The following is a 26,269-nucleotide window of genomic DNA, read 5'->3' as shown; positions in this document are numbered from 1 at the left end:
ATGTACAAACAGCCAATAAGTACATGAAAATGCTCAACCTCATCTGTTGCCAGAGAATTGCAAAACAAAACCCCAAAATATTACCCACTAGAATTACTAAAATAAAAAAGACTGACTGCCCGGCTGGGCGTGGCTCAGCGGTTGAGCATCGACCTAGGATCCAGGAGATCAGGGTTCGATTCCCGGTCAGGGCACATGCCTGGGTTGCGGGCTAGGCAGCTGATCAATGACTCTCTCATCATTGATGTTTCTATCTATCTATTATCTATCTATCTATCTATCTATCTATCTATCTATCTATCTATCTATCTATCTATCCATCCATCCATCCATCCATCCATCCATCCATCCATCCATCCATCCATCTCTCCCCCTCCTTTCCTCTCTCTGAAATCAATAAAGATATGTTTAAAAAAAAAAAAAGACTGACAACAAGAAATGAGGCAACCTGAAGTATCATACATTGCTGGTGCTAGTGTAAAATTATAGAACCACTCTGGAAAATTGTAAAGTAAAACATATATATACCCAGCAACTCCACTGTTGGAATTATACAAAAGAAATGAAAACATATATCTACAAAGAGCCCAGTTCCTATCAGTTTTATTCACAGTAGCCAAAAACTAAACAGTTCAGGTTTCCATCATCAAGGAAATGGATTAACAAACTGGTATGTTCATACAATGGAATAGTATTCAGCAATAAAAATGAAGAAACTACTGATTACACAAAAACCTGGATAAATCCCGAAAACCACTATGCTAAGTTAAAGACAGACACAGAAGAGTACACACTGTATAATTCCATTTATATGAGGTTCTAGAAAAGGCAAAACTAATCTACAATAGAAAGCAGAACAGTGGTTGCTTCAAGCACTGGAAGAGGAGACTACTTAGAAAAGGGCATGAGAAAATATTTTGGTGATGGAAATGTTCTATAACCTGATGGGAGTGTGGTCACTGGCTGCGCATGATGGACCAAACTGATTGAACCATTAAGATCAGACCATATGAAAACACACACACACACACACACACACACACACACACACACACACACGCCAAAGTCAGAATAAACGAGGGCTTGCCAATCATCTACAATTTAACGTATAGAGCCTTTACAACAGTCAGTCAACAAATATTCTAGTTACTTGAAAAAACTCCATTTTCACTTCCATAACACTAAGCTTCAGAGCACACATGTGCCCTTTGTATGTTAAACCGGACGGTGTGCCATGGTCACTAGAACTGAGCATGTAACTCACAAACTTCCTGGGTGTAGTATGGAATACAGTGATGGATACATTTTCCGGTAATATATAAATAAAGACTTTATTTATATGGCTTCTGACAGATCAGTATGAGAAGGAAGGAAGATTTTTACCAAAGCCATATTCAACAGGAAAGCTACTGGGAAGAGAAGCCATTTTACCTGTGAGATGGAGCCTCCCAGTATAAAAGACGGTTTTTCTGAAGCCACTGTGGTTTTGGATGACGGGATGAGAGGAGGAGGTGGCCTAGTGGGTCGAGTTGTTGGAAGCCGAACCCCTTCCGGGAGATTAGTTATCACTTGATGTGGAGCAGGCTGGAGGACTTTTAAAAAGAAGGAAAAAAATGATTTAAAATAGTCAGTTTCCTAGTCTGCAACATTTTACCTGTCTCAGTCATTCCTAAATTTTTGAATCAAAAATTAAATTATAAGTGCCAGATGAAGCTGAGGATGAACTTTCTATTTTAAATTTCCCTGTCACTTTAATTAGACCTGTATTACATATTCAGGTCACTAATGGTATTTGTGAGGTTGAAATATTCAACTCCCTGTCAAACCAGAGCTTTCAAGTTAATCTTCATTTCAAACTATTTCTGCTTAGTATATGTAAACGGAATCTTTAATAATTTTTTCTCTCTCTCCATCACTCTTCAGGCCTCACAGTGGAGGTGAGATAAAAGGTTGCTTCTTAGGAACAGTTGATATTACAACTTTGGAGAATATACTGACATGACTGAAAACCAATTATATGTCCTTTTTGCATCTCACATAATTTGAGAAACATTTACTGATTCTAGCTCTCTCAGACTCCTGAATTTCTGAGACACGTGGAGGAGAATGGAGATCTCAAGATTTTTACAAAGCTCTTGTACTCTTAAGAGAGAAGCCAGTCAATGTCACAGTATACATGTGTCAACATAAATGTCCCAGTGGCCCAGCGAATCTCAACTGAATATAACTAATGATGGAATGTAGAGAAACAATAAAGTAATTTTGATAAAGCAAGGACATGTCCTGGAAGAGTACTTCATTCACGAGATTAAACCACCCATGTCTAACATCTGTAGTCAGATGGCCAGCAGCCACTGCACAGAGGAACAATATTTACCTGGCGGGACACTATAGCGGGCTGCACTCATATCAGGCTGTGGAGCGGCTTTACTGAATTCTCTCGGAGAGAGCCTACACGGTGATGCTGACCTTGCTGCAGTATTGTACATCTGTGCTTCCTGTTCTAGAGCACGTTTGACCTCAGCATAAGGCATATAGGCGACTGATTTTCCTATGAAAGTTAAAGTTATCAAAATAAGGGAAGAACCCCAAATTAAAATAGTAAGTGTGAAAGGACCAAGCCCACACCATCCACGGGGAGCTCCAACTATATACTAATATCAAGGCCCAAAATTCCTCCACAGAGAGGTTAAGAAACCCTATAAATCTAAATCTTCTGTGTGCACACCATCACTATGACCTAATAAAATCCTCAAAAATTCAATTACAATCTTTCTCTTTAAAAGGGAAAAAAAAAACCCTTCTCTTTTCTCTAATTAGGAAAATCAAGTGTTTCATACGCAATAAATACTACAACAGGTAAACATCAGATTATCCAGCCATTCTATAAATTCAAGTCTGGCCTGAATTAGAGGTCAGATATCTGAGGATTCCAAATCTTACAATTAGCCTGTTGAAGCCAACTGCTTAATATGCAGAGCAATAAATATAATGAGAAATGAAAGAAGCCTTTCAAAAGATGCAAATCAAACTAACCCCAAAATCCTACACAAGCTTATAAAACTACGAATTTTATTGCAATGCTCATGAAAATTACTCCACATAATTTATCTCCACATAAAGGATAAAAAAACTTTAAGCATTTTAAGAATAGCCCTGGCCAGGTAGTTCAGTTGGTTATAGCGTCGTCCTGATACACCAAAGTTTTGAGTTCAATCCCTGGTCAGGGCATATTCATCAACCAATGAATGCAGAAATAAGTGGAATAGCAAATCGATGTGTCTCTCTGTCTCTCTCCCTCCCCTTCCTTCCTCTCTAGAATCAATAAATTTCAAAATTAAAAAAAGTAATACCAGTTCAAAAAAGGACATATTGACATATTAAGACTTAAAGTATATATTATATATAATTTTTTTCCTTTTTAAAATGTAACCAACACTATAATTTTGGAAAATCAGAAAAGCACAAAGAAGAAAGTGAAATCACTCAAAGCACTTAGATTTGTGGCATTTAATGTCTGCCAGAACAAATTCCTGTTCTTTTTATTATTCTTTTGCTTACCTAGTCTTATCTATTCTTCCAGATAAATCTAAATTTAAAGTCATTCCGAGTAGCTCCTCTCAGAGTATCACTGGAATTTTTACTGGACTTGCATTAAATTTATAAATACAGAAGACCTAACAGTTTATAATAATGAGTTTTCAAATTAAGAAATATATATACTTTCATACAGATCTTATACATTCTTTGCTAAAAACGACTTACAGGTATTTTATATTTTTTGCTAGGAAAACCATCTTCTTCTTCTATGAATTTATATAGGTATTATTGCCAATATACAGGAAAGGAAGATGTGAATTTCTGTGTATTAATTTTTTCTTAGAAATTTAACAAACTTTCCCTTTAGCTCTAATAGCTTTTCAATTGATTCTGAAAGGCTTTCTAGATAGATAATCTTATTCTGTGAATAATAATTTGTCTTCTCCCTTCAAATGGCTAAACCTCTTCTTTGATCCCTTTATTTCTTACTGTACTATAATAAGTAATGGTGGGTATCCTGATAGTTCCCCTCCAAAGGGAAGGTCTCTAGCATTTCACTGTTAAGTGGAAGGTTTATAATTGGTTTCAAATAGAGATTCATTAGCAAAAGGCATAAAAAGTTCTTTGGTTTACTAAGACATTTTTAAAAACCAGAAACAATTATAGTAACATCAGCTAATATTCAGTATGTACTATGTGCAGAGCACCGTGAGTTACGTGAATTATCTCATTTAGCTCTCACGACCAATGAGATTATTAATACCATTTTACAGATGAGGGGGCTCAGAGAGTCACACCCAACTGGCCCAAGCAAGGTCACATGACCAGGAATTTTTCAAAAGCAATCTAATTCCTGCCAGGACCTCTAAGGCACAGTGCACTGATGCCTCTCTGAAGCACTGTGTGTTGTTTCAGATGTCTCTGGGGCATCCATCAAGATAGCTGCACTCTTCCTTCTTTGACGTATTAATATAATTAGACTAGTAAGTATTCTAACACTGCAAAGATTTATTAGATAAATCAACTTCAAAAGAAAATCACTTTTTCCTTTCTGGAGAATTTAACATGATAGCAAACCATAAATCCAGTGTCTGATTGTTTTCCCGTTTTCAGTAGGTTTATAATTATATGGAAAAATCCACTTTGTTGTAGTTGTTAAAGAGAAAGAAAAAAAATGGAAATTTATATGGTTCTAAATACAGCTATTTAAATCATTATGTGTTCAGAGCTGAAAAAATAAAGAAATAAACAACAAAAACAAAATAAACTGTATTCAGCTGCATAAAAGCATTAACTCTTATTTCAATTAGATTTTGTTAACCAGCATTAAAAGTTTAATTTTAATTCTGTCTCTACATATGTAAATTTGAGTTCCTTCACTGCAGGAAAAAGGTCTCAAACTAAAGCAAGGGGCAACTTGTGTAAATGTTGCTGGAAAGTGAAAACAATTGTTCCCTAAGATATTTTTTCAAGTTTTCTGTAGACGGAAAGTCTTTTAGACTACCATTTAAAAAAAGGCATATCAAAAATAATTATTTGTACCACTGACATTAAGAAAAATGAATACAACCAGCTGGACAGTAGGTGCTGCCTGTTACTTTCTAAATAAGACTATGAAGAAAAAATAAAAACCATGGTCCTAATTCAGGTGGACTGTACCAACCTGGTTTATATAACCAGTGATGGTTTATATGAAAATCCACATTCTCACTGTATTTAATGTTCTATAAACTACTTTATGATGTTGCATTAAAAACATTTGTGCCAAACATTCTACATACATGCAATTTAACTGCAAATATATAAATGTTATTTGGAAGATTATCTTTTACAGTGAACTATAGGATAGCTATAAATTCAGGCGAGACTTCAGGCACTTGTTAAATAAATGAATGGATGAACATACTAGGTAGATTAGTTAAAACAAAACTTAACCTTGGGATAAAATGTAATCAACTATTCCAGTTTGTAGAGCACCACCTTGAACCAAATTGGTGTCATATTAATAAACACCTTGGTGTCATATTAATCAAAAGTATAAATAGAGTTTGGTTTTAAGGCCACTGCATTATGATTAAAAATGAGGATATCATTGGAATCTAAACCCCATGGATTAAGGTTACTGACCACACAGAAATGCAGTTCACAGTCTGGAATCTCAGAATTTGGGGTTCTAACCTGGTTCAGTCTTTTCAGCTCTCAATGCAACCCATTTTGTAAAGTAAAAAAAAAAACAATATTGACGTCCTAACACAATTATACGATATATATCTTAGAATGATCCAGATAATACTAACTGAATAATGTTAAACTTTAGCATGAGCTCAGCAAATATCATTTGAATGCCATTTTTTCTAAGTTTTAATTCTTCCTCACAAAATTTACTCTAAGTCATTTTTGTACGAAATAGATCAACAAATTTTTAAATTACCCTATAATTTGTCATTCTCATAATGACAGATTTTCTCATATTGACATGCTCTTAAGCACTTCTGCTAAATCCATTTATACCGTGTGGTTCATTTAATTCATTCCTTCAATGTAAGCACACATTATGTCAATTACTGAGTTAGGGTTTAAGAATTCTCTAGATGCAATACAGTGAAAACCAAAAAGTTATCAATGTTTTTACCTTCATTCAAGACATATTCATTTAGCATCTATTATATATCCAGCCTTGGTGTGTATTATCACTCTGGCACACATTTTTACTTGTATCAGGTTTACATTTAAACACTAACAATCTCCTATTTAAAACTCGAACAGAAAAGGTTCAGTGTGCCACGGAACTAACTCATTATTCGAGTGACTGGGATGGAGAGTCAGCAGGATCAGTTAAGTACCACAGTTCCTGTTTTACATCAAACAGCCCTTGAAATGCATGGCATTCTACAGCTAACAGCTCTTGCCTATAAAAGGTACTTGCTAAGATTCTTCTTAATCACTGCAAAAAAGCTAAACCATAATCACAGAAGACTTCCACATTGTAGCACATGGCCCATAAGTTAACTATCCATCAGAACACATGTGCCATCTAATAACCATGCCAGAACTTACTAAATTTTAGAAACCAATCCCTTCCTTCTTCTTTTAAAAGAAACAAGTGTATCATGTACCAAGTAAAAAGTATGCACAACTCAAACCTGTCACTTGAAGTAACAGTGATGTAACAATGATAACGGTACCTTCATGACACCTATTTATACTATGTATACACTAATATACTAATTAGTATGCCCTATTATATATTGTATTAAATATAAAATAAGGCTAAGCCATCTGTTATGAAACCATATTGAATGTTCATTCTTTCTCACAGGTTGTAATCCCAGCAAGGTAGGTAGTAGGTAAATAATTTGCACTTCGCAAAGACGAAAATTAAAGCTCAAAAGGTTAAGTAACTTGGCCATGGCCACACAACTGGTAAATGCTGGGGTGAGGGTTAACTCAGGGTCTGACTGGCTCTATACACTACACAAAGTTGCCTCCCATCACATTGGAGAATTAGAATATTACCGTCACCATGCAGGACAAGATAGTAATTCACACTTTGAAAACTCAGACGAAGACCCCTGGCCAGTCTGGCTCAGTGGTTAGGGAGTCAGCCTGTGCACTGAAGGGTCCCAGGTTGAATTCCAATCAAGAGCATGTACCTCAGTTGCAGGCTCACGATCCCCAGCCCTGGTTGGGGAGTGTGCGGGAGACAACCAATCAATATGTCTCTCTCACATTGATGTTTCTCTTCCCCCACCCACCCCGCGCCTCAGATCTCCACTCTGTATGAAAAGCAAAGGAAAAAATATCTTCCGGTGAGAATTTTAAAAAAATATATCAGAAGAAGAGCATAAAGCATGGCTTTTATATAGTCTTCCAGCATAAAGATGAATATCAGAAAACTCAATAATACTAACATTACTTAATAATTTCACTGAAGTTAATTCATCTATTCAGAGAAAGTATAATAAATCAATTAATATGCTGATAAATTACAAAGCACAAAGGACACTTCCTTGGAGTATGCTTTGGTTCCTTTCAGGCAAGTTATTTGTGATGATAGCTCTACCTACCTTCCCATTCTCTCTTTGGACTCTTGGAAGTGCCACATGGACTTGTAGAACTTCTACATTCCAAATCTATCTGCTCTTGCCTCTGCCGCTGTTCTTCTAGGAGTGCTGACTCATGCATTGCTTTAATGTGTCGCTGGTAGAGGGCATAGCCGCTCACTGGGGTTCCAATTGGTATATTACATGGGGTGCAGGAAACCTACAGGACGAAAAAAAAATTAAGTATGCCATGACCAACATAATAATAATTACCATCTGTTGCAAGTAATGCTTATTTCTGTAATATTACTGGTTAAAGTGATTTTACCATGTTTTAATCAAAGTAATCTTCAAGTATAATGATTAAAATGCTAAACAGTTATTTTCAGAACTGAACACAATATAATTCACAGAAGTTATAATAAAAGAAATCAAATTAGAAATTAAAATATTTCTGTCTGCTTATAACTTATGATGGTCAAATCCTTGGTGGCTCAGTCCTGTGTCGTTACACCTCCTCTCTATGTCCTCTTGTTACCATAGACAGTCAGTTGGAGCCCCAGGGAGTCTCCCCAATTGGCTAAGTTCGCAGCAAGGGGAGGTTCTTACACTGAACATACCAAAAGCTAGAAATATGAATGGACAAGGCCTGAGTGTGTCAAAAGCCAGAAATACGAGTGAATAGGGCCTGAATGTGTCAAAAGCTGGAAATATGAACAGATTAGGAAGATGAATGAGGGCCCCAGCACACTGGAAAGCTAGGAAGATGAATGGATAGGGCCCCCAGCATGCCAAAAGCTAGCAAGATAACTGGATTAAAAAGAGCCTTCCCCTCCCTATCCCTATAAGGACGGCCACCTTGAGCAGAGAGAGAGATGGTCTTCGAGACGAGAGTCCACTGTTCTCCTAGGTTGCATGGCACCTGAATAAAACCTCTTTTTTAATTCTCTCCCAAAGATATGTTTTTATCAATTTTTAGAGAGAGAGGAAGGGAGAGAGAGAGGGAAACACTGATGTGAGAGAGAAATATCAATCAGCTGCCTTCTGTACACACCCTGATTGAGGATTGAACCTGCAACCTAGGTATATGCCCTGAACCAGAATTAAACCCATAACCTTTATGGTATTCAGGATGATACTCAACAAACTGAGCCACCCTGCCAGGCAAAACATTATCCCTTTTACACCAGCACCTGCCTACAAGTTTGGCTTTCACTGCAGCAGGCAGCTAAACCTCCGTGTTTTGTTTTTGTTCGGTTAGAGTTTTTGACGACTCCACTGAGACAGCATGGACCTCAGTAAGTCCCAGAGGGCTCAGGATGGGGTCCCAGCTACTTGTGGCAGGTGACCCCAGGAAGAGCAGGAATGTGGGGATTTCCTAGCAGCTGCCAAGAGCTGATAGGAAAAGCTCAGGGAATTTCCCTGTACTCCTTTCTCAAGGCATCAGCCACCTGAAACACTTGGCTGGTGAAAGGAAATGGGTTTTGGGGGAGCAGACAACCTCCAAGACTGGGTAAGCTGAGCGGGCGTGCACACCAGGGGTTCTCTATCCCTGCTACTTGGGCTTCGTTCCATTAGGTCCAGTTAGGACCACTTGCAGTACAGGGTGGCAAGCTATCTGTGCACTTGGGCTTTGTGCCACTTGGGCCAGGTTAGGACTGCTGTGGTGTCGGCTGGCAGGAGATAAGACACTAAGACATGCTTGTAAGCACTTGTTTGAAAGAACAGAATTATGGATCCAAGTTTTGTTTATATGTTTCCACTTTGTCTGGTTCTTACTATGATTATGGTTTTGGGTTTGTATTTTTGTGCCATTGGGGGTTGTTCTGTTCTGACTCCTGAAGGGAGCTCACTGGGCCGAATTTTAGAATATTGGTCCTTGTACAGCTATGGCTCAATGTCTGAGAAGGAATTGGTTTTCTATTGTAACACTGCTTGGCCTATGTATACGTTACACTACAGGGAAAAACAGCCCCTAAATGGTTCCCTAAATTACACCATCACACAGCTGAAACTGGTTTGCCAATGGTCAGGGACAAAATCGCTTATGTCCAAGAGTTCTTGCCTTTACAAGATAAGGATTCAGCAAAGAAGGGGAACAACTTAATGATGCAGAGAAAAGACTGGCTTCAAAATCCCTCCCTGATAGTAAGACACGGGAAGAAAAGGAAAGTGAGGAGATGAATCTCTTTTAAGGCCCTGAAACCAGGGGATCCAGGATGAGCAGCAGGAGGACTTCCCCTGCTACCACCCCCACTGCTGGATGCCCCAGAAACAGCCCCACCCCTGTATGATGAAGGAATGGTTTCCCCCTTGAAGACCCAGCAGGCCACCCAATCTAGCCAGGGAGCATCCCTATCCAGAGCAGGATAATTCTCTCTGAGGTGATATCCTATAGTCAGAATAAACCAGGAAGGCCAGCCAGTTGGCTAAAATTAGGACCAAACTCCATTTCTACTTCAGGTTTACTGAATTGGAAGAACTCCAACCCCTCATATAGGGAGGATCCATTTTTGCCACTCACCATCCAAACTGGGCAGATGTACAGGCAGGCTCTCCGTAACATCCTGCTAATGGCAGATGAAAGGCAGCTAGTTATAGACAAGGCTAGTGAAGAGGCTCATCGCCTCCATCAAGAGAATGGCAATGGGGCTCCCAACCCAGCCAGGGCAATTCCAGATCCCAACTGGGACCTGAATAGCAGGGTCCTCGCCTTCCTAGAACATTACAAAAGGTGAATATAGGAAGGGCTTAAGAAAGGGGTGCCTAAACAAAAGAGCCTGAATATGATATGCACATTCAACAGAAATCAAACAAAGATCATTCTGAATTTTTAGAAAGGGTCTGTCAAGCCTATCGAAAGTATACTGATGCTGACCCACAGGCACCAGAAAACATCGAGATGGTCAACAAGACTTTTATTGGACAAAGTGCCCCGGATATCAGAAGGAAGCTCCAAAGTTTAGACAGGGAATGAATTCCTCCCAGCTGATGGACAAAGTTTACCATGCCTGCAAAAAACAAGGAAATTAAAGCAGGCTGCTGTCATCTTAGAAACAGTGCAGGAAACCAGAAGGAGAGGCGGGACACGAAAGGAAAAGGGAAAGACCCACTAGGTGCCAATCAACGTGCCTATTGCAAACAGGAAGGCCACTGGAGAAAGGACTGCCCAGAGCCCAAGAGAAAAGGGATGGAAACCCTTGCCAAGAAATGCTAGAAGGGAATGAGGCATCTGATGATGCATCTGGAGGCCCAGGGGCTCCTCTAGACCCTGGGGACCTGTTACTATTTTCCCACAGGAGCCCCGGTACAACTGACAGTGGGGAACAAGCTAATTAAATTCTTTGTAGATATACATACTCAGTGCTGAATACAAAACTAACCAAGAAAAGTTCAGCTGCGGTGTTGTGGTTATTGGAGTGACCAGACAATTAAAAAACAGGCGTTCCCTCAAACTCTAGAATGCCAGCTTGGGGATCAAAATGTATGCATAGTTTTCTCTATATGCCAGACTGCCCAATCCCATTGTTGAGCAGAGATTTACTTTGTAAATTGCAGGCACAAATAACTTTTCCCCTGAGAAGCAGGAGTTATGTTTGGAAGGCCCACTGGAACATGCTCTCTAGCTCCAGGTGCTCCTGACTTGCCCAGAAGGACTCAGAGTTCACGACTTCTTCTCACCTGATATCTATGAGCAGGTTGATTGAGTCTTTGGGCGAACAGAACTCCAGGTAGGGCGGTTAATATCCAACTCATAAAACTTAACCAAAAAGGAGCAGAGATCACACAGAACCCTCTTAAAAAAAGGAAGCTTTAGAGGGAATTCAACAGTATTGCAGAAATACTTAAAATCAGGATTAATTTGGCCATGCCAGTCTCCCTATAACATCCCCATTTTTCCAGTCAAAAAGCCTCACTCTGATGTATATCTATTTGTACAGAATCTTAGGGCCATAAATGACATTGTCCAGGACATTTATCCTATGCTGCCCAACCCTTATACTTTGTTGACCACTATGCCCAGGGACAGCAAGTGGTTTTCAGTCCTAGACTTGAAGGATGCTTTTTTTCTGCATCCCCACAGATGAACAGGCTCAATTATTATTTACCTTTGAATGGCAGGACTCAAAAACTAAAGCCATGCTCCAATGCTGTTGGACTGTGTTGCCGCAAGGATTTAAGAATTCCCCAACCATATTTGAGGAAATATTAGCAAAAAATGTAAGGGATATTCAATTGAAATCAGGAAGTCAACAATATGTAAATGACTTACTAATAGCTAGCAATACTTAGGAAGACTGCTCAACACTGTCACAGTCCTGAATCATTTGGCAAAAAGAGGACATAAAGTGCCATCTCACGAGACCCAGATGTGCAAACAGGAGGTGGATACCTGGGATTCCAACTGAAACAGGGCAGTAGGAGCTTGATGGCAAATCGAAAACAAGCCATTGCTACAATAAAAAGTCCACTGATGCCCAGCTGGGCATGGCTCAGCGGTTGAGCATCGACTAGGATCCAGGAGATCAGGGTTCGATTCCCAGTCAGGGCACATGCTCGGGTTGGGGGCTGAAGCTGATCAATGACTCTCTCATCACTGATGTTTCTCTCTCTCTCTCTCCCTTCCTCTCTCTGAAATTAATAAAGATATGTTTTAAAAAAAAGTCCACTGAACCAGAGGCAGCTTCGTGGATTCCTAGGGATTACAGAGTTTTTCTGAATCTGAATTCCAAACTTTGGCCTTATAGTGAAGTAATTGTACAGTGAAAGAATTGTATAATTCTTTGAAAAGACAAGATTCTGGACCTCTTGAGTGGACAAGACACATTAGAAACCTTTCAAATAATACATTCATGAAAGGCAAGGAACTGGACTTGGAGTACTAACCCAGAGCCAGGGAAATAGCCCTCAACCTAGAGCCTGTTTCTCAAAGAAACCTGATCACATGATAAAAGGATGGCCGCCATGCCTCCAGGCAATAGCAGCTACTTTTGACATCTTACAGGAGAGGTAGAGGCATACCTGCTAGAACTGAGAAAGCAACTGAGGTAGCAAAACTTCTATTCAAAGAAATAATCCCTAGGTTTGGACTTCCTTAGAGCATTCAAAGCTACACTGGACTGTTGTTTATTTCAGAAAGCTCCCAGAAGATAGGACAGGCACTACAGACTCAATGAAAATTACATGCATCTTGGAGACCCCAATCTACAGGGAAGGCTGAGAAAATGAACCACACAAGAAAGAAGATCCTGGTGAAAATATGCCAGGAACGCCTTTGAAATGGGACCAGGCACTCCCTATTGCCTTGCCCTGGATTAGTGTAGCACTCTGAAGAGCGCTTAAATTAAGCCCTTTTGAAACAGTTTATAGGAGACCCTTCCAAGTTTCTGTTTTAAAAGCACCCCCTTTAGATTTAGAACAGGAATCAAACACCAAAACATATGTACAACATTTAGAGTAAACACTAAAAATTATGCACAAGTCTGCTCATTGGAGGTCTCTCTACCCGTGTGATGAGCCCTTATACACCCGTTCCAGCCGGGAGACCAAGTCTTACTAAAGACCTGGAAGACTCAAGGTCCTGAACAGCAGTTAGCTGGGCAATGGACCAGTCCCTATGACGTCCTGCTGACAACACACGCTTCCCTAAGCTCACGGGAATCAAGCCTTGGCTCCACCACCCATGGATAAAGTGGGCTCCACCTGAGGAGGACTTAGGTCTCACAGCTGCCACTGATACTGCGAGGGAAAGCTGGACCTGCACTCCTGAAGACTTAAAATTCCTCTTTTGGAAAGGGACAGCGCCTCCCAAAGCTAAGTGACAATGTTACTTTTCATTTTATTATTATTTTTTGACAACTGCTATACTTTATGCCCTTGCTTAGACTGATAACGTCTTTGTCCGCATTTCCCAGAAAGTGGCTTCCTTGGCAAATTTATCCTACTGTTGGGTGTGCCACCCAAAGCCCGCTCAGAATGAGATATGGGGACTCTTTAGTCTCTCCAGTTTCTTATTTGACTACAATTCCCCCCTGCACTATTAGGCATACTCCTCACTCAGCACTTAATTGCTTGCACAATAGGTTTCAGTTTGGAAGCCCATCAGCAACACTGTCTCTTGAAATATGAAGCAGTCTACCAGCTTCACTTGTTCAGCAGTGCCATCCTCTAGACACCACATATGCCACCTTCTGAAGGCAGCAATCCTTCTCCTTCGCATGAAGGCTTCCCTCCACTCCTAACAACTCCACTTGGATAACTCAAAGCACCTCAAAACCTATATACAAAATTGAACTTTTCATTTTCTAAACTCAATGCTTTTCCTTCAGTGATCTACATTTTAGAAAATGGAACCTCAGCAGCTTAAGCCAGACACTGGCAGTCATTCCTGACTAATCAATCTCTTCAACTCCCACAACTAATTCATTAACATGTCAATTCTCCTCCAGTCAGAAGTTAAACATTACTTCTTCAGCTAAGTCATTACTAACCATTCAACAACATACAGGGTGGGGCAAAAGTAGGTTTACAGTTGTGAGTACACAAAACATAGTTTATTCTTGTATTATTATTTATTACTGTATTACTTTCCATACGAACAACTGTAAACCTACTTTAGCCCCTAAAACAGTCCATTATTTCATGAATACAAAACAATTCTAAGGGGGAGTAGAGATCTTACCTTTTTTAGAACCTGTTTTCTAAAGACTTCCATAGTCTTTTCTGCTACTTTAAGTAAAATTTATCACTGAAGGTTAACACACACATAATTTTCTGGCTTTTGTGCTCTGGCTTATATATGTAAACAGGGCCTTTCCTATTTTGCTATAAAAAGTCAAATGAACGGTTCTGGTCTAACCAAAGTATTATTTCCTAAGTGGAGTCTTCTTTACCTGTCTCATTAAGAAGGAAGCTTCTGCCCTGGCCAGTTTGGTTCAGTGATTAGTGCATTGGCCCATGGACTGAAGGGTCCCGGGTTTGAATCCAGCAAAGGGCACATATCTCAGTGGCAGGCTTGACCCCCAGGCCTGGTCAGGGCACATGTGGGAGACAACCAATCGATGTGTCTCTCTCACATCGATTTTTTTTTTTCCTCCTTCCCTCCCTCCCTCTCTGTCCCTTCCATTCTCTCTGAAAAAGCAATGGAAAAATATCCTCAGGGGAGGGAGGGAGGGAAGGAGGGAGGGGAGCTTTCATTTTAATTTTTATGATTTTTTTTCTATGTCTTATTAAGACCAATCTCTAATTTTTTTGAAATCAGAGATCATAATAGGTATATATTCCATACAGCATTAAATTTTGTCTTAGACTGGGCAGACATTCAATAAATATCCATTAGAATAAACCAATGAATAAACAAATGTTTAATCATTTTTTCCTGTGACCCTATCATAAGGGCAAACTTAACTTTTCCCAATTATCATGTGAAACAGGAAACAAAGTTTTATCCTCTGAAATAAAGCAGGAGCTAGAACATAACTAAGTAAAAGAACAATACCCAAGACTGGAATTCACTACCAAAAGGGAATCAAACTTGTAGAGATTAAGGTAAAATGTAAATAAAACTAGATTTGCAATTATATACTGAAGTTAGCCATACTCATATTCAAAACCTAGTTACCTATTTATTCTACATCTTATAGCAAAACAAAACAAAAGCAGAGGTTACTAGTATTTATGGCTAGAGCATTATATTTCTTTTAGTTTTTTTTTCTTAGAAATGACCATCTCAATCAATCATCACAATGAATCTAATATGTATATCCAACAGATAAACAAAATGGGAAATCGTCAGTCTAAAAAAGGAAGAAGATTCTGACATGTTACAACACGTAACCTTGAGGACATTATGCTGAGTGAAATACGCCATTCATAAAAAGACAAATACTGTATATTCTGCTTAGATGAGGTATCCAAAGTAGCCAAATTCATAAAACAGAAAATAGAATGATGGTTACCAGGGACTGGTTGAGGGAAAAAGGGGAGTTATAGAATTTCAGTTTTACAAGATGAAAAAATTCTGGAGATCTGTTTCACAACAATATGAATATACTTAACTCTACTGAACTATACACTGAAAAATAGTTGAGAGGGTAAATTTTGTTATGTGTTTTTTACTACAATTTTTTTTAATCCTCACTTGAGGATATGTTTGTTTGTTTTTAATTGTTTTTTTAGAGAGAGAGGAAGAGGGAGGAGAGACAGAGAGAGAGGGAAAGAAAGAGAAACAGTGGTGTGAGACTGAAACATCAATTGGTTGCTTCCCATAAACACCCCAACTGGGAATCGAACCTGCAGCCTAGATATGTGTCCCTTTTGGTGTATGGGACAATGCTCCAACTAACTGAGCCACCCACTAGCAAGGGCTTTTACCACAGTTTCTTTAAAAATCAAGTACTGACTAAAGAAGAGAAAAAATGTCTCTAAAGGTCTTTATTTTTCAACTTTACTTTTCTTACTCATATTGAACACTTACCATTGGTGGAATAACAGCAGCTCGATGCTGAAGCTGTGGCAGGTCCAGTGGATTTGGTTTCATTGGGGATGAGACCAGTATAGAGCCAGTGGGGTTTAACATTGAAGGCTTTGAGTCCATAGGAAACATTCTGCAATTGGCAATTAAAAAAGATAAGTTAACACATTCTTATTTAAGACTTTAAGGGTGGAGCAAAAGTAGATTTACAGTTGTGAATATAAGAAACAGAGTTTATTCTTGTATTATTAATTATTGTATTATTTTCCATACAAACAACTGTAAACCTCCTTTGCCCCACCCTGTATACAACCGCCATAATTCCTTCTAAGTAGGAATGTACACACACATATCACATTAACCTTACAAGATATCTGAATAGTAAGAAAAAGGGAATCTATAATGCTAATTTTCCTGGTAAAGAAACCTAATATTCACTTATAGGTTGAAATTTATCTGAATTTAATCACCTGCATCTAACCAACAAAACAGTTTGAGCAAATGCCATTATTAAAATGTTAGATACTAATTCACCGCTAACACAGGTTACAAATTAGTTACCTGTTACAAAATGGTTTGCTAGGATCACAGAGTATTCTTAAAAACATTTAAAGAAGCCACTGTCATTTTAAAATTGAGAATTTCACCCAGAATTCCAGACTCCTGGTTTCTCATGAAAAAAGGAAAGAAAATGGCAATGTGAAACCAGCATTCCCACAAAGTAAAACATGCTGAACTTGTAGCAGCTGCCCTTTCAAATAGATACATGCTCCTCCGTTCAGCAAAGCATCTGCCATCTTACACTCTACTGGCTTCACTTGTTTTCAGTACCTACACTTGAGTTTAGAACACCCAATATATGAACAGGGAAAATTATGCAATATTGCCACATCTTATGGGCTTGATCATATTTCTTTCTCAATGCTGTCAGTTACTGGGGGAGGTAACATTTTTAAATAAGAAAATTAGAATGTTTAAAAGAAAACAATTTACATTTTACATGAGAATGAAGATGATATTAAAGATGCAGGAAATTAAAAGTGTTATTCTGATAGTTTAAAAGTGATGGAGACTTTAGAAATGTCATTCAGAGACCACCATATATTTCCAAGGAATTTCTGAATTTCAAGACTACTGTCATGCTCATCTCTTATGATGTTCCTCCATTTATATTAACTGCTATTCTATTTTTTCCTTCATTTATAAATACAGTTACCAAAACCAACAGTACAAAACATGGAAAAATCCTTATTTTAGATTAGATGTTTCATTAAAGAATGCCTAAAAAGACTACACAGCTTGAATCCATTCATGTTAACCCCAGTCAAACTCTGGGATGATTAAAAATCTAGATTATTATGACATGCGGGAAAAAGACTGCTAGATGGTTGAATTTTCTGGGGGAAAAAACCAATGGTTAAGTAGAACCCCTTATTTTATTTAAATTCCTATAGGTTAAAATTCTAGTATTTTACTATATAAAAATCTCTTTGGAGAAATATCACTATAATGTTTGATCTTATTATTCTAGTATCACATCTCATTCTAGAGTAAATAAGATAAAAAATATACTGGATATGGACTGAAAGCACAGTGGCACCAGGCAGGACACACTGTAAACAGAATTTGGCTATCTGTTGAGTGCCTTATTTGCCTTTTTCTAATTAAAATGGGAAAAGATACAGGATTGAATTGGGTTTCTGATTAAATGAGGTTTTAGTCTAATTCATTTCTAGAATTTATACCAATCTAACATTCTACTGTGATTCTAAATGACTCCATTTCTTTCGAAACACAAGGAAATCAAATATATTACATAAAGTAGTATCTATTTCTGTAAAATAGTTTTATTCTGTAATTTTTTATAAAAACCATGAAGATGATACAGTCTTACACTAATTTAATGACTAAAAGTACTTATAAATTAATTTGTGTTATACCTGATATTTAAATTACAAATATAATCATCTAAAAATTTAAATGACAAAAAATGGAATCACTGTAATTACCATTAACTTGTATTTAAATTATGCTTTCTAAAATGCTTTCAGAACACTTAACGTATTTCTCCTCTCAGTATTTTCTTACATCTGATACTCAGGGTTCACTAGGCCTTGTTCTGAGGCCACAGGGTCTTAAAGCAAACAAAGCTGGAGCTAATGCCTCTTGTTTACACCTTCGTCACCATATCATACTACTTCTGTCACCAGGAATGGCATCATCTGTGGTTTATCTCACAACTTTGTCAGCTGAAACCTCCCTTCCTGCTATTATATGGAATGCATGCAACTAATGTAAAAAATATATAATCTTTTTCATTAAAAAATAATGATCACATGCTTAGCAGTTGAGCATCAACCTATATGATCCAGGAGATCAAGGTTCAATGCCCAGGTTGTGGGATCAATCCCCAGTAGGGGGGGTGCGTGCAGGAGCCAGCCAATCAATGACTCATCATTGATGTTTCTCTCTCTCTCTCTCCCTTCCTCTCTCTGAAATTAATAGAGACATATTTTAAAAAATATAATGATCACACAATTGTTCTTGATTTTTAAAAAATTAAAAGCATACACACTACCTTTAACTTGCTAATACTTACACAGGAGTACTCTCTGTAGCCAGCACTATTCTGTGATTTAGTCAGCAACCAAAAGAGTAAAGATAAAATAATATTTAATGAATGAGTCTCACCTCTGTCTCTCTGGCTCTCCATCCACATCTTCATCAGCACTGCAGGTGGCACTGGAATCATTGTCTGATGGGGGCTCAGGTCTTTGGATGTTTATTTGCTGAGCTACCACCAAATCTTCATCTCTAGGCTCTGTCTTCTCGTTGGCTCTCTCCAGTTCTCTTTCTTTGGTATCACCTTCAACTTGAGATGGATTGTTCTCTGGCACCCCCATTTCAACACCTACAGGGTCTGCTTTGGTATTTGTGGAGATATCAAGAACAGAAGTCACTTCAGCACTGTGCTCTGGATGCTCGATATCCATTGGCTCTGTCTCAATCGTGATGCTGTTATTCGCCTGGGTCTCCACACTTTCATTTTCAGCTGGTTTTGCACTTGGAACTGATGAGGGAGATGCACTAGCAGCAGTTTCACTGGTACACTCGTGCTCAGCCACAGGTTCAGTGCTCCCTCGAGTAGTCGAATTTTCTGTGCTATCCTCGCTGGGCTTCACAGCTTCAACTGGTGAAGGAGAAGGAGCACTTTCTGTATCAGAACTATTTTCAGCACCTTAAAGATAATGATAAAAATCTGATAATGAACACGTTTCACGTGGTGATAGAAACCATGCTTGAGAGCAGTTGTTTAGGATGAATTACACTTCTCCAATGAATTACACTTCTCCCTGAAGTATTACAGCCATTGGGAAAGCTAGTTTTCAATAGAACAGGGGTGGGGAACCTTTTTTCTGCCAAGGGCCATTTGGATATTTATAACTTCACAGGCCATACACAATTATCAACTTAAAACTTAGCTATGAAAAAAGCCCCAAGACTTACTGAATTTCAAGTCCCACCTGCAGTTGCCTTGGTAGGGTCAGACCAAATAATTTTGCGGGCTGTATACCGCCAGGCCAGACGTTCCCCACCCCTGCTATGGAGCATGAAAGGGAAAGATAAAATTGTCTTGACCTTCTGAAACTGAAAGTGTAAAAGCTTTTAATGTCAAAAACTAATTTATATGAAATTGGAAAAACAAAACTAAACAAAACCATTCCCATAAATGGTAACATTCTGGACTATTTCTACCAGCCTGTATCTTTGCTTTTCTTTTTACCCAGGAAAGCTGACACTCTACAGGAGCAGCTCTTAACAGAAATATAATGGAAGTTATATCTGTAATTTTAAGTTTTCTGATGGCCACATTAAAAAAGTGAACAGAGATTGCTAAAATTAACGTTAACAGTATATTTTACTTAACCTAATTGTCTAAAATATCATTTAAACATGTAATCAATATAGAAAACCAGTAATAAGATATTTTACCTTTTTTGGTGCTAAGTCTTCAAAATCTGACTATTTACATTTTTAGCACATCTCAATTTGCACTAGTCACATTTCAAGAGCTCAATAGCTACCACACTGGAGAGCAAAGCTCTGTAATAATAATACAGATTTCTAATGTAACACTGTAGTACCGGGTCTTTCCCCACATCATTTGTACCATTTTGTAAGTATACTTTTAACGCTTTGACATCTTTACCTAGATATCTCAAAGAAATCACAAATTCAATGTCTTACACTAGACTTGTACTCACTTCCAAATCAGGTTTTTTCCTAGTGTTTACTAATTCAATTAAACAAATCAGAAAACTTATAAATGCTCCTCTCACTTATTCCCATATCCTGCCTAGACAAATCTAACAGATTTTCTCTCTAAAAATATTTCTTGAATCCATTCATTTCTGTTCAACTTCACAACTGCCATTCTATACCAAATATGGCTTTTCTTCTCACCTTCCACCTCAGACCATTTTCTACAATGCTTTTTAAAAGCCACATCTTACCAAAATTCACTCACACTCTCTTCCTCCCCTCTCCCCACTTTTTTTTCCTGCCTCTTAAAACATTTCAATGAAACTTCATTACTCTTAGGATAAAGTTCCAAAATTCTGAGGATGGTCGTGTTACAAGGCCCAAGCTGGTGGGGCCCCTGAAAACTTTTCCGCTTCATCTTGCACCCTGCGTCCTCTCTGCATTCCACTATCACTGGGCCTCCCCCTTCAGTTTCAGTGAATGCCCAGGCGTCTTCCACCTCAGACTTCACACATGCCATTTATTCTTACTGAAAAGGCTCTTCCAACTACTTTTTTTTTGGATATTATATCAAATATCATATGCTTTAAAGAGAACCTTCTATCATTTCCTTAACAATGTTAAATTTTGCTACTATGGCTCTTGATAACACATATACTAGTTATGGTTACAATTTTACATTTACTCACAATTATTTGATTCCGAGCTGCTGGTTCCACTAGGCTATAAACACCGTAAGAGCAGAATCATATATTTTGCTTATCATTTAAGTCCTAGGGACAAGTACTGTGCCTGGCACACAACAGACTCAAATATTTGCTGAAGTATAAAGTGAATACACGGTTGTAAATACGTATTAAATTTACTTCACCTTTCCTTGGATCCAATTTGCCACTGTTATAAGCAGTATACAGAGATGTTCACTACAGCATTAAGTTATTAGATTATTTTCTTAAAACTAACTATAAGACAACATAAAAATTTAAATCTCCCTAAAATTAAAAAATACATATCCAATGAGAATCCCAATGGTTTAAGATAAATTTCTTAAACTAGATAAACCAACTTACAGCTTATATGAAAGAATAAGTCCCTGAGAAAAAAACAAAAAAATTATGAATAATACTAGATTGAAAAAGACTTGCCTCTCTAGATGTTCAAATTTATTATAAAGCCAATGTATCACAACATATTTGAAACTGCCACATTACAGACAGTACAAAAGACAGCATCTAAGACTAGCTACTAACATGTATGGGAAATTAATATATATCAAAGGTGATATTTTAAAGTGGTACAAAAGACAGCATCTAAGACTAGCTACTAACATGTATGGGAAATTAATATATATCAAAGGTGATATTTTAAAGCATTGGGTAAAGAAAGATTTATTTAATAAACTAGCTCTCTCAGAGCTGGCTATTTGTCTGGAAGAAAAATGTGGACCCTATCATACACTATACAGAAAAGTAATTCCAAATGGAATAGATTTTTTAAAACTTTTAGAAGATAATTTAGGGTAAATGAGAATAATTTAGCTGTTTAAGGCACTGGTGACATAGCAGTGCAATAATCAAACTACATTCTTATGAAGCTGACATTCTGCTATATAACAGACAATAAACAGTAAGTAGAAGATATATCAGGTGGTAATAAGTGCAAAATTGGGGAACCAGTGGATAAAGAGGTATTATAGAGGCAGGATGACATTTCAACAGAGGCCTGAAGGAAATGAGAGAATGAGACGACAGGCACATTTTTGGGAAGCGCATTCAACGTAGAGGGATTAGCACATGCAGAAGCCCCTGAAGTGAGGGTTGCTTTGCTCAGGATCAGCAAAGAGAACAGTGTGGTTAGAACAGAGTGAATAATCACCTCACACCTGTTAGAATGGCTGTTATAAAAAACACAAGAAATATTGATGTTGACACTTAAGTGTCTGAAGCTTGACTGCCATTTACAAGATGTTCTGTTTGTAGCACTTGGACCATCTCAGGTGCTACATAAATAAATATTTGTTGAATGAATAAATACATTATGTTCAAGGGCAATGTCTCTATGCCATAAAAACACTGATGTCCTATTTCCTTAATGAAGTAATTCCTAGAGTCCAATCACTGAGCTAAAATTACGTATCTGGGCTGACAGAAGGGACCCGCAGCCCACTCTGAGGTACCTTCACTGTCCTCCGGGTTTTCTTCTTCATTGGAGGCTTCGATATCGTCGTCCTCCTGAGCAGAGACGGTGGAAGCTACACTTTCACATTGAGACACATCTCGCTCTTCACGAGGTTTTCGTGAAGTCTAGAGTAAAAAATATTAAAATAAACTATGATTTAAATAACTAAAAGGAAAGAAACAAACATTTTCATATCTGAAATCACGGAGAACACAAATACACACACACATAATAAACAAGTAGGCTGCATGTTTGACAGCTGCTCTGGTTAAAGAACAGTTATCTCCAGGTAACCACTAACTGGTCTTTTGTGCTTTCATCAAATTGATCAAAAGTAACATACAAATTTTTTTTAACTACTCACTACTATACATGTATAAATAGCCCCAAATCACAAAACTCCTGCTCTTCTCCCCTTCCAAATAATGTATTTTCTAATAAAAATCACATATGCATTTATTTTCTAATAAAAATAACAAGTTGGAATGTGGAACCTTCACATGCAATAATCTACTATATCTCCAACCACTTTCTTCACACTATGACAGTACTCTTTTTTTCTTTAATCCTCATGCAAGGATATATTTTCATTGATTTTAGAGAGGAAGGCTGAGAAAGAAACATTGATCAATTTGCCTGAACACACCCAGGTTGGGGATTGAACCAGCAACCCAGGCATGTGCCCTGACTGGGAATCAAACCCACAGCCTTTTGGTGTACGGGACAAAGCTCCACCCTACTGAGCCACCCGGCCAGAGTCAATAGTAAACATTAATTTTCAATGTAATAATTCAAATACACAGAAATATAATACCTGTGTATCTTCCATTGAGTTTTAACAGGTATCAGGCATTTTGTCATGTTTTCCTGAGATCTTTCTAAAAAGACCAGGGGTGGGGAACATCTGGCCCGCAGACCATATACAGCCAATGAAATCATTTGGTTTGGCCCTGCCAAGGAAACTGCAGGCAGGTCTCGAAATTCAATAAATTTAGGTTTTTCATAGCTAACTTTTAAGTTAATAATTGTGTATGGCACTCAAATGATGTTATAAATATCCAAATGGCCCTTGTCAGCAAAAAAGGTTTCCCACCCCTGCTCTAGACCAAAAACTGAAGTCTACTGTTTCTATTATTGCAGTTGCAATAAAAATGATCAGAACAAGAAGCCTTAAAGTCATTTGTGATGGTAATTTTATGTCAACTTGGCTGGGCCACAGTACTCAGATATGTGGTCAAACATTATCCTGGATGTTTTTGTGCACATGATTTTTTTGGACAAGATTAATATTTAAATCAATAGGTTACCTAGTTAAGCAGATTACCTTCCATGAGGTGGGGAGAGCCTCATCCAATCAATTGAAGGCCTTAATAAAACTAAGATGGGTGGCTCCCTGCACCCCACCCCAACACACAAGCCCCCTAGCAAGAAAGAAATCTGCCATCAGACTGCAACTCTTCTGAGTATCCAGCCTATCAGCCTATCCTATCAGATTTTGTACTCATTTGGACTCCAAAATCATGAGCCAATTTGGCCCAGTGTGACTCAGTTGGCTAAAGTGTCGTCCCGTCCACCAAAAAGTCTGGGGTTCGTTTCTTGGTCAGGGTACATATCCAGGTTGTAGGTTCCATCCCCAGTTGGGATGCCTACCGGAGGCAACCTATCCATGTTTCTCTCTCATGTCTATATTTCTCTCTTTCTCTCTCCCTAAAATCAATAAACATATCCTCAGGTGAGGATTAAAAAGATAATAATAATAAATAAGTAAATCAGTCTCCCTCCCAGTCCCTCTCCGACTAAATACACACACACGTTGGTTGGTTCTCGGAAGAACCCTGTCCAATAATGCAATGTTTATCTTTTAAAACCATGTCTGATTTATTCTTTGATTTTCTCCCAAAACATTTCAATGGTTTTAAAATCCTCTCTCATCAGGTTTTTTATTCTTTCCTTTATGTTTTAGTTGCTACAATACATTTTTAACTCTTGCATTCGTATTTTTAACCTAAAAGCTCTTTTGTATGTAACTTTTTAAATCAGTCAACAATACTTCATGTACTCTTAATATAGCTCAAATCTTAAAGCAGTTCAAATATATGCACTTTTATTACCCATTATATCATTCTTTTTTCTTTTTAGTTTTTATTATGGAAATTTTGAAACACAGAAGTTAGCGATAAATCTTGTTTCATCTAAACCCAACCTACTTTCCTCCATCCCCATTCTGCACTGGTTCATTGTGAAGGAAATCTCAGACATATCACATGACCATATTAATAATGTAAAATATATCTTGCAAGGGTGGTTCATCTCCAGTAGTTGTATTTCCAAAGAAACACTGGCAAAGGGTATAAATATATTGACAAATAATCTTAGAAAACATTTCAGAATGTAAAATCAAATAGATCAAAAGAACATGGTTAAGCTATTTGTATTTCTCAAACATGTTTATGATTAAATATGAAAGTAACAACTGGTAAGAATGCTATTGAATGATGTATATTTTATAGCTCTTTCTTACTCAGACTTACTACTCAGATTTTTCTTCATTTATCGTTTCATTTAAAAAAGAATTCTACAAGGAATACACCAATTTAGCACTTATAATTCTAAAAGATGGCATTGCACAGGGACATTCCACCAGTGAAGCCCTGTTCTGCTGGCCTCGTACTGTTTGGCAGCACCTGTCCTCATTGTATTTCTGTGAGCTTGTTTAGCAACCCCCTTTCCACTATGCAAAGGCTTATGGTGAGTTGTCCATTATTATAGCTTTTAAAGATCTCTTCCAAGGATACTGAAGTCATTCATATAGTTTCCTGGTACACAAACACAACATTCATGGAAAAGATGGTGCTCCGTTCTCTGTGCCGGTCCCATCCTTTCCTGTCTCCTGAGATGGCTCCGTGACCACCATCATGCTTCCCAGTACCCTACTCTTTCAGGGCTCCTGGCTTTACGAAGGGCCTGAACTCAGCAGGACACAGGATCGTGTGCTGTCCCGCCCCAGAGCCGGGCCCAATCCGTTCTATCATTCTTAATGATTCTCATACTTTTTGGTCTAAGAACACAACACTCTTTAAAAGTATTTAAGCCCAGCTGGGAGTGGCTCAGTGGTTGAGCGTCGACCTAGGATCCAGGCGATCAGGGTTCGATTCCCGGTCAGGGCACATGCCCGGGTTGCGGGCTCGGTCCCCAGCTGGGGGCGTGCAGGAGACAGTCGATCAATGACTCTCATCATTGATGTTTCTCTGTTTCTCTCTCTCTCTCTCTCTCTCTGTCTCTCTCCTTCCCTCTCTCTGAAATCAATAAAGATATATTTTAAAAATAAATAAATAAAATAAAATAAAATAATTCAAGACCCTAAAGAATTTTTGTTCATGAACTATATGTATGTACTGATATTAACTTTATTAGAAATTAAAACTGAGAAACATTTAAAATATTCATTTAAAAATAATAGTAATAAACCCATTACATGTCAACATAAATAACATTTTTAAATAAAAAATAATTACTTTCCAAAACAAAAAAATAACTTGGTGATAAAATAGCATAGTTTTATGATTTTGGAAATCCCTAATATCTGCCTTAATAGGAAGTGGCATGATTCTCAAATGTGCTCCTACGTGTAATCTAATCTGTGGAGATGCTACTGCTTTGGAGATGTTACTACATTTTTAAAAACCTGTCCTCACAGACATATATGTAGCTTGCAAACAAAAGTGATATTTAATAGTCTTTTCAAATGACTGTGAATATTACTCTTTGATAC

General features: G+C 37.9%; 1 protein-coding gene across 24 annotated transcripts in view; it reads right to left on the bottom strand.

Moving 5' to 3' along the window:
- NCOR1 (nuclear receptor corepressor 1) overlaps nucleotides 1-26,269 on the bottom strand; it is a gene marked incomplete at its 3' end in the record, with an annotated part of 194,618 nt that overhangs the window by 44,937 nt on the left and 123,412 nt on the right. For 16 of the 24 annotated variants that reach the window (XR_014000470.1, XR_014000471.1, XM_081161018.1 and 13 more), the window contains 6 exons: nucleotides 22,496-22,622; nucleotides 18,748-19,294; nucleotides 16,060-16,189; nucleotides 7,608-7,803; nucleotides 2,378-2,551; nucleotides 1,432-1,592 (listed from right to left, as the gene is read on the bottom strand). Coding sequence is in view for 22 of the 24 variants with exons in the window: in XM_081161018.1 (XP_081017144.1) it covers nucleotides 1,432-1,592; nucleotides 2,378-2,551; nucleotides 7,608-7,803; nucleotides 16,060-16,189; nucleotides 18,748-19,294; nucleotides 22,496-22,622 (1,335 nt within the window). The remainder of the gene's footprint in view (nucleotides 1-1,431; nucleotides 1,593-2,377; nucleotides 2,552-7,607; nucleotides 7,804-16,059; nucleotides 16,190-18,747; nucleotides 19,295-22,495; nucleotides 22,623-26,269) is intronic. The other 8 variants (XM_081161013.1, XM_081161006.1, XM_081161015.1 and 5 more) reach the window with 3 other exon arrangements.

This window comes from Miniopterus schreibersii (assembly GCF_964146895.1).
Source record: "Miniopterus schreibersii genome assembly, chromosome: 16".
Lineage (NCBI taxonomy): Eukaryota > Metazoa > Chordata > Mammalia > Chiroptera > Miniopteridae > Miniopterus > Miniopterus schreibersii.
This window is presented reverse-complemented; position numbering and strand designations above follow the sequence as displayed.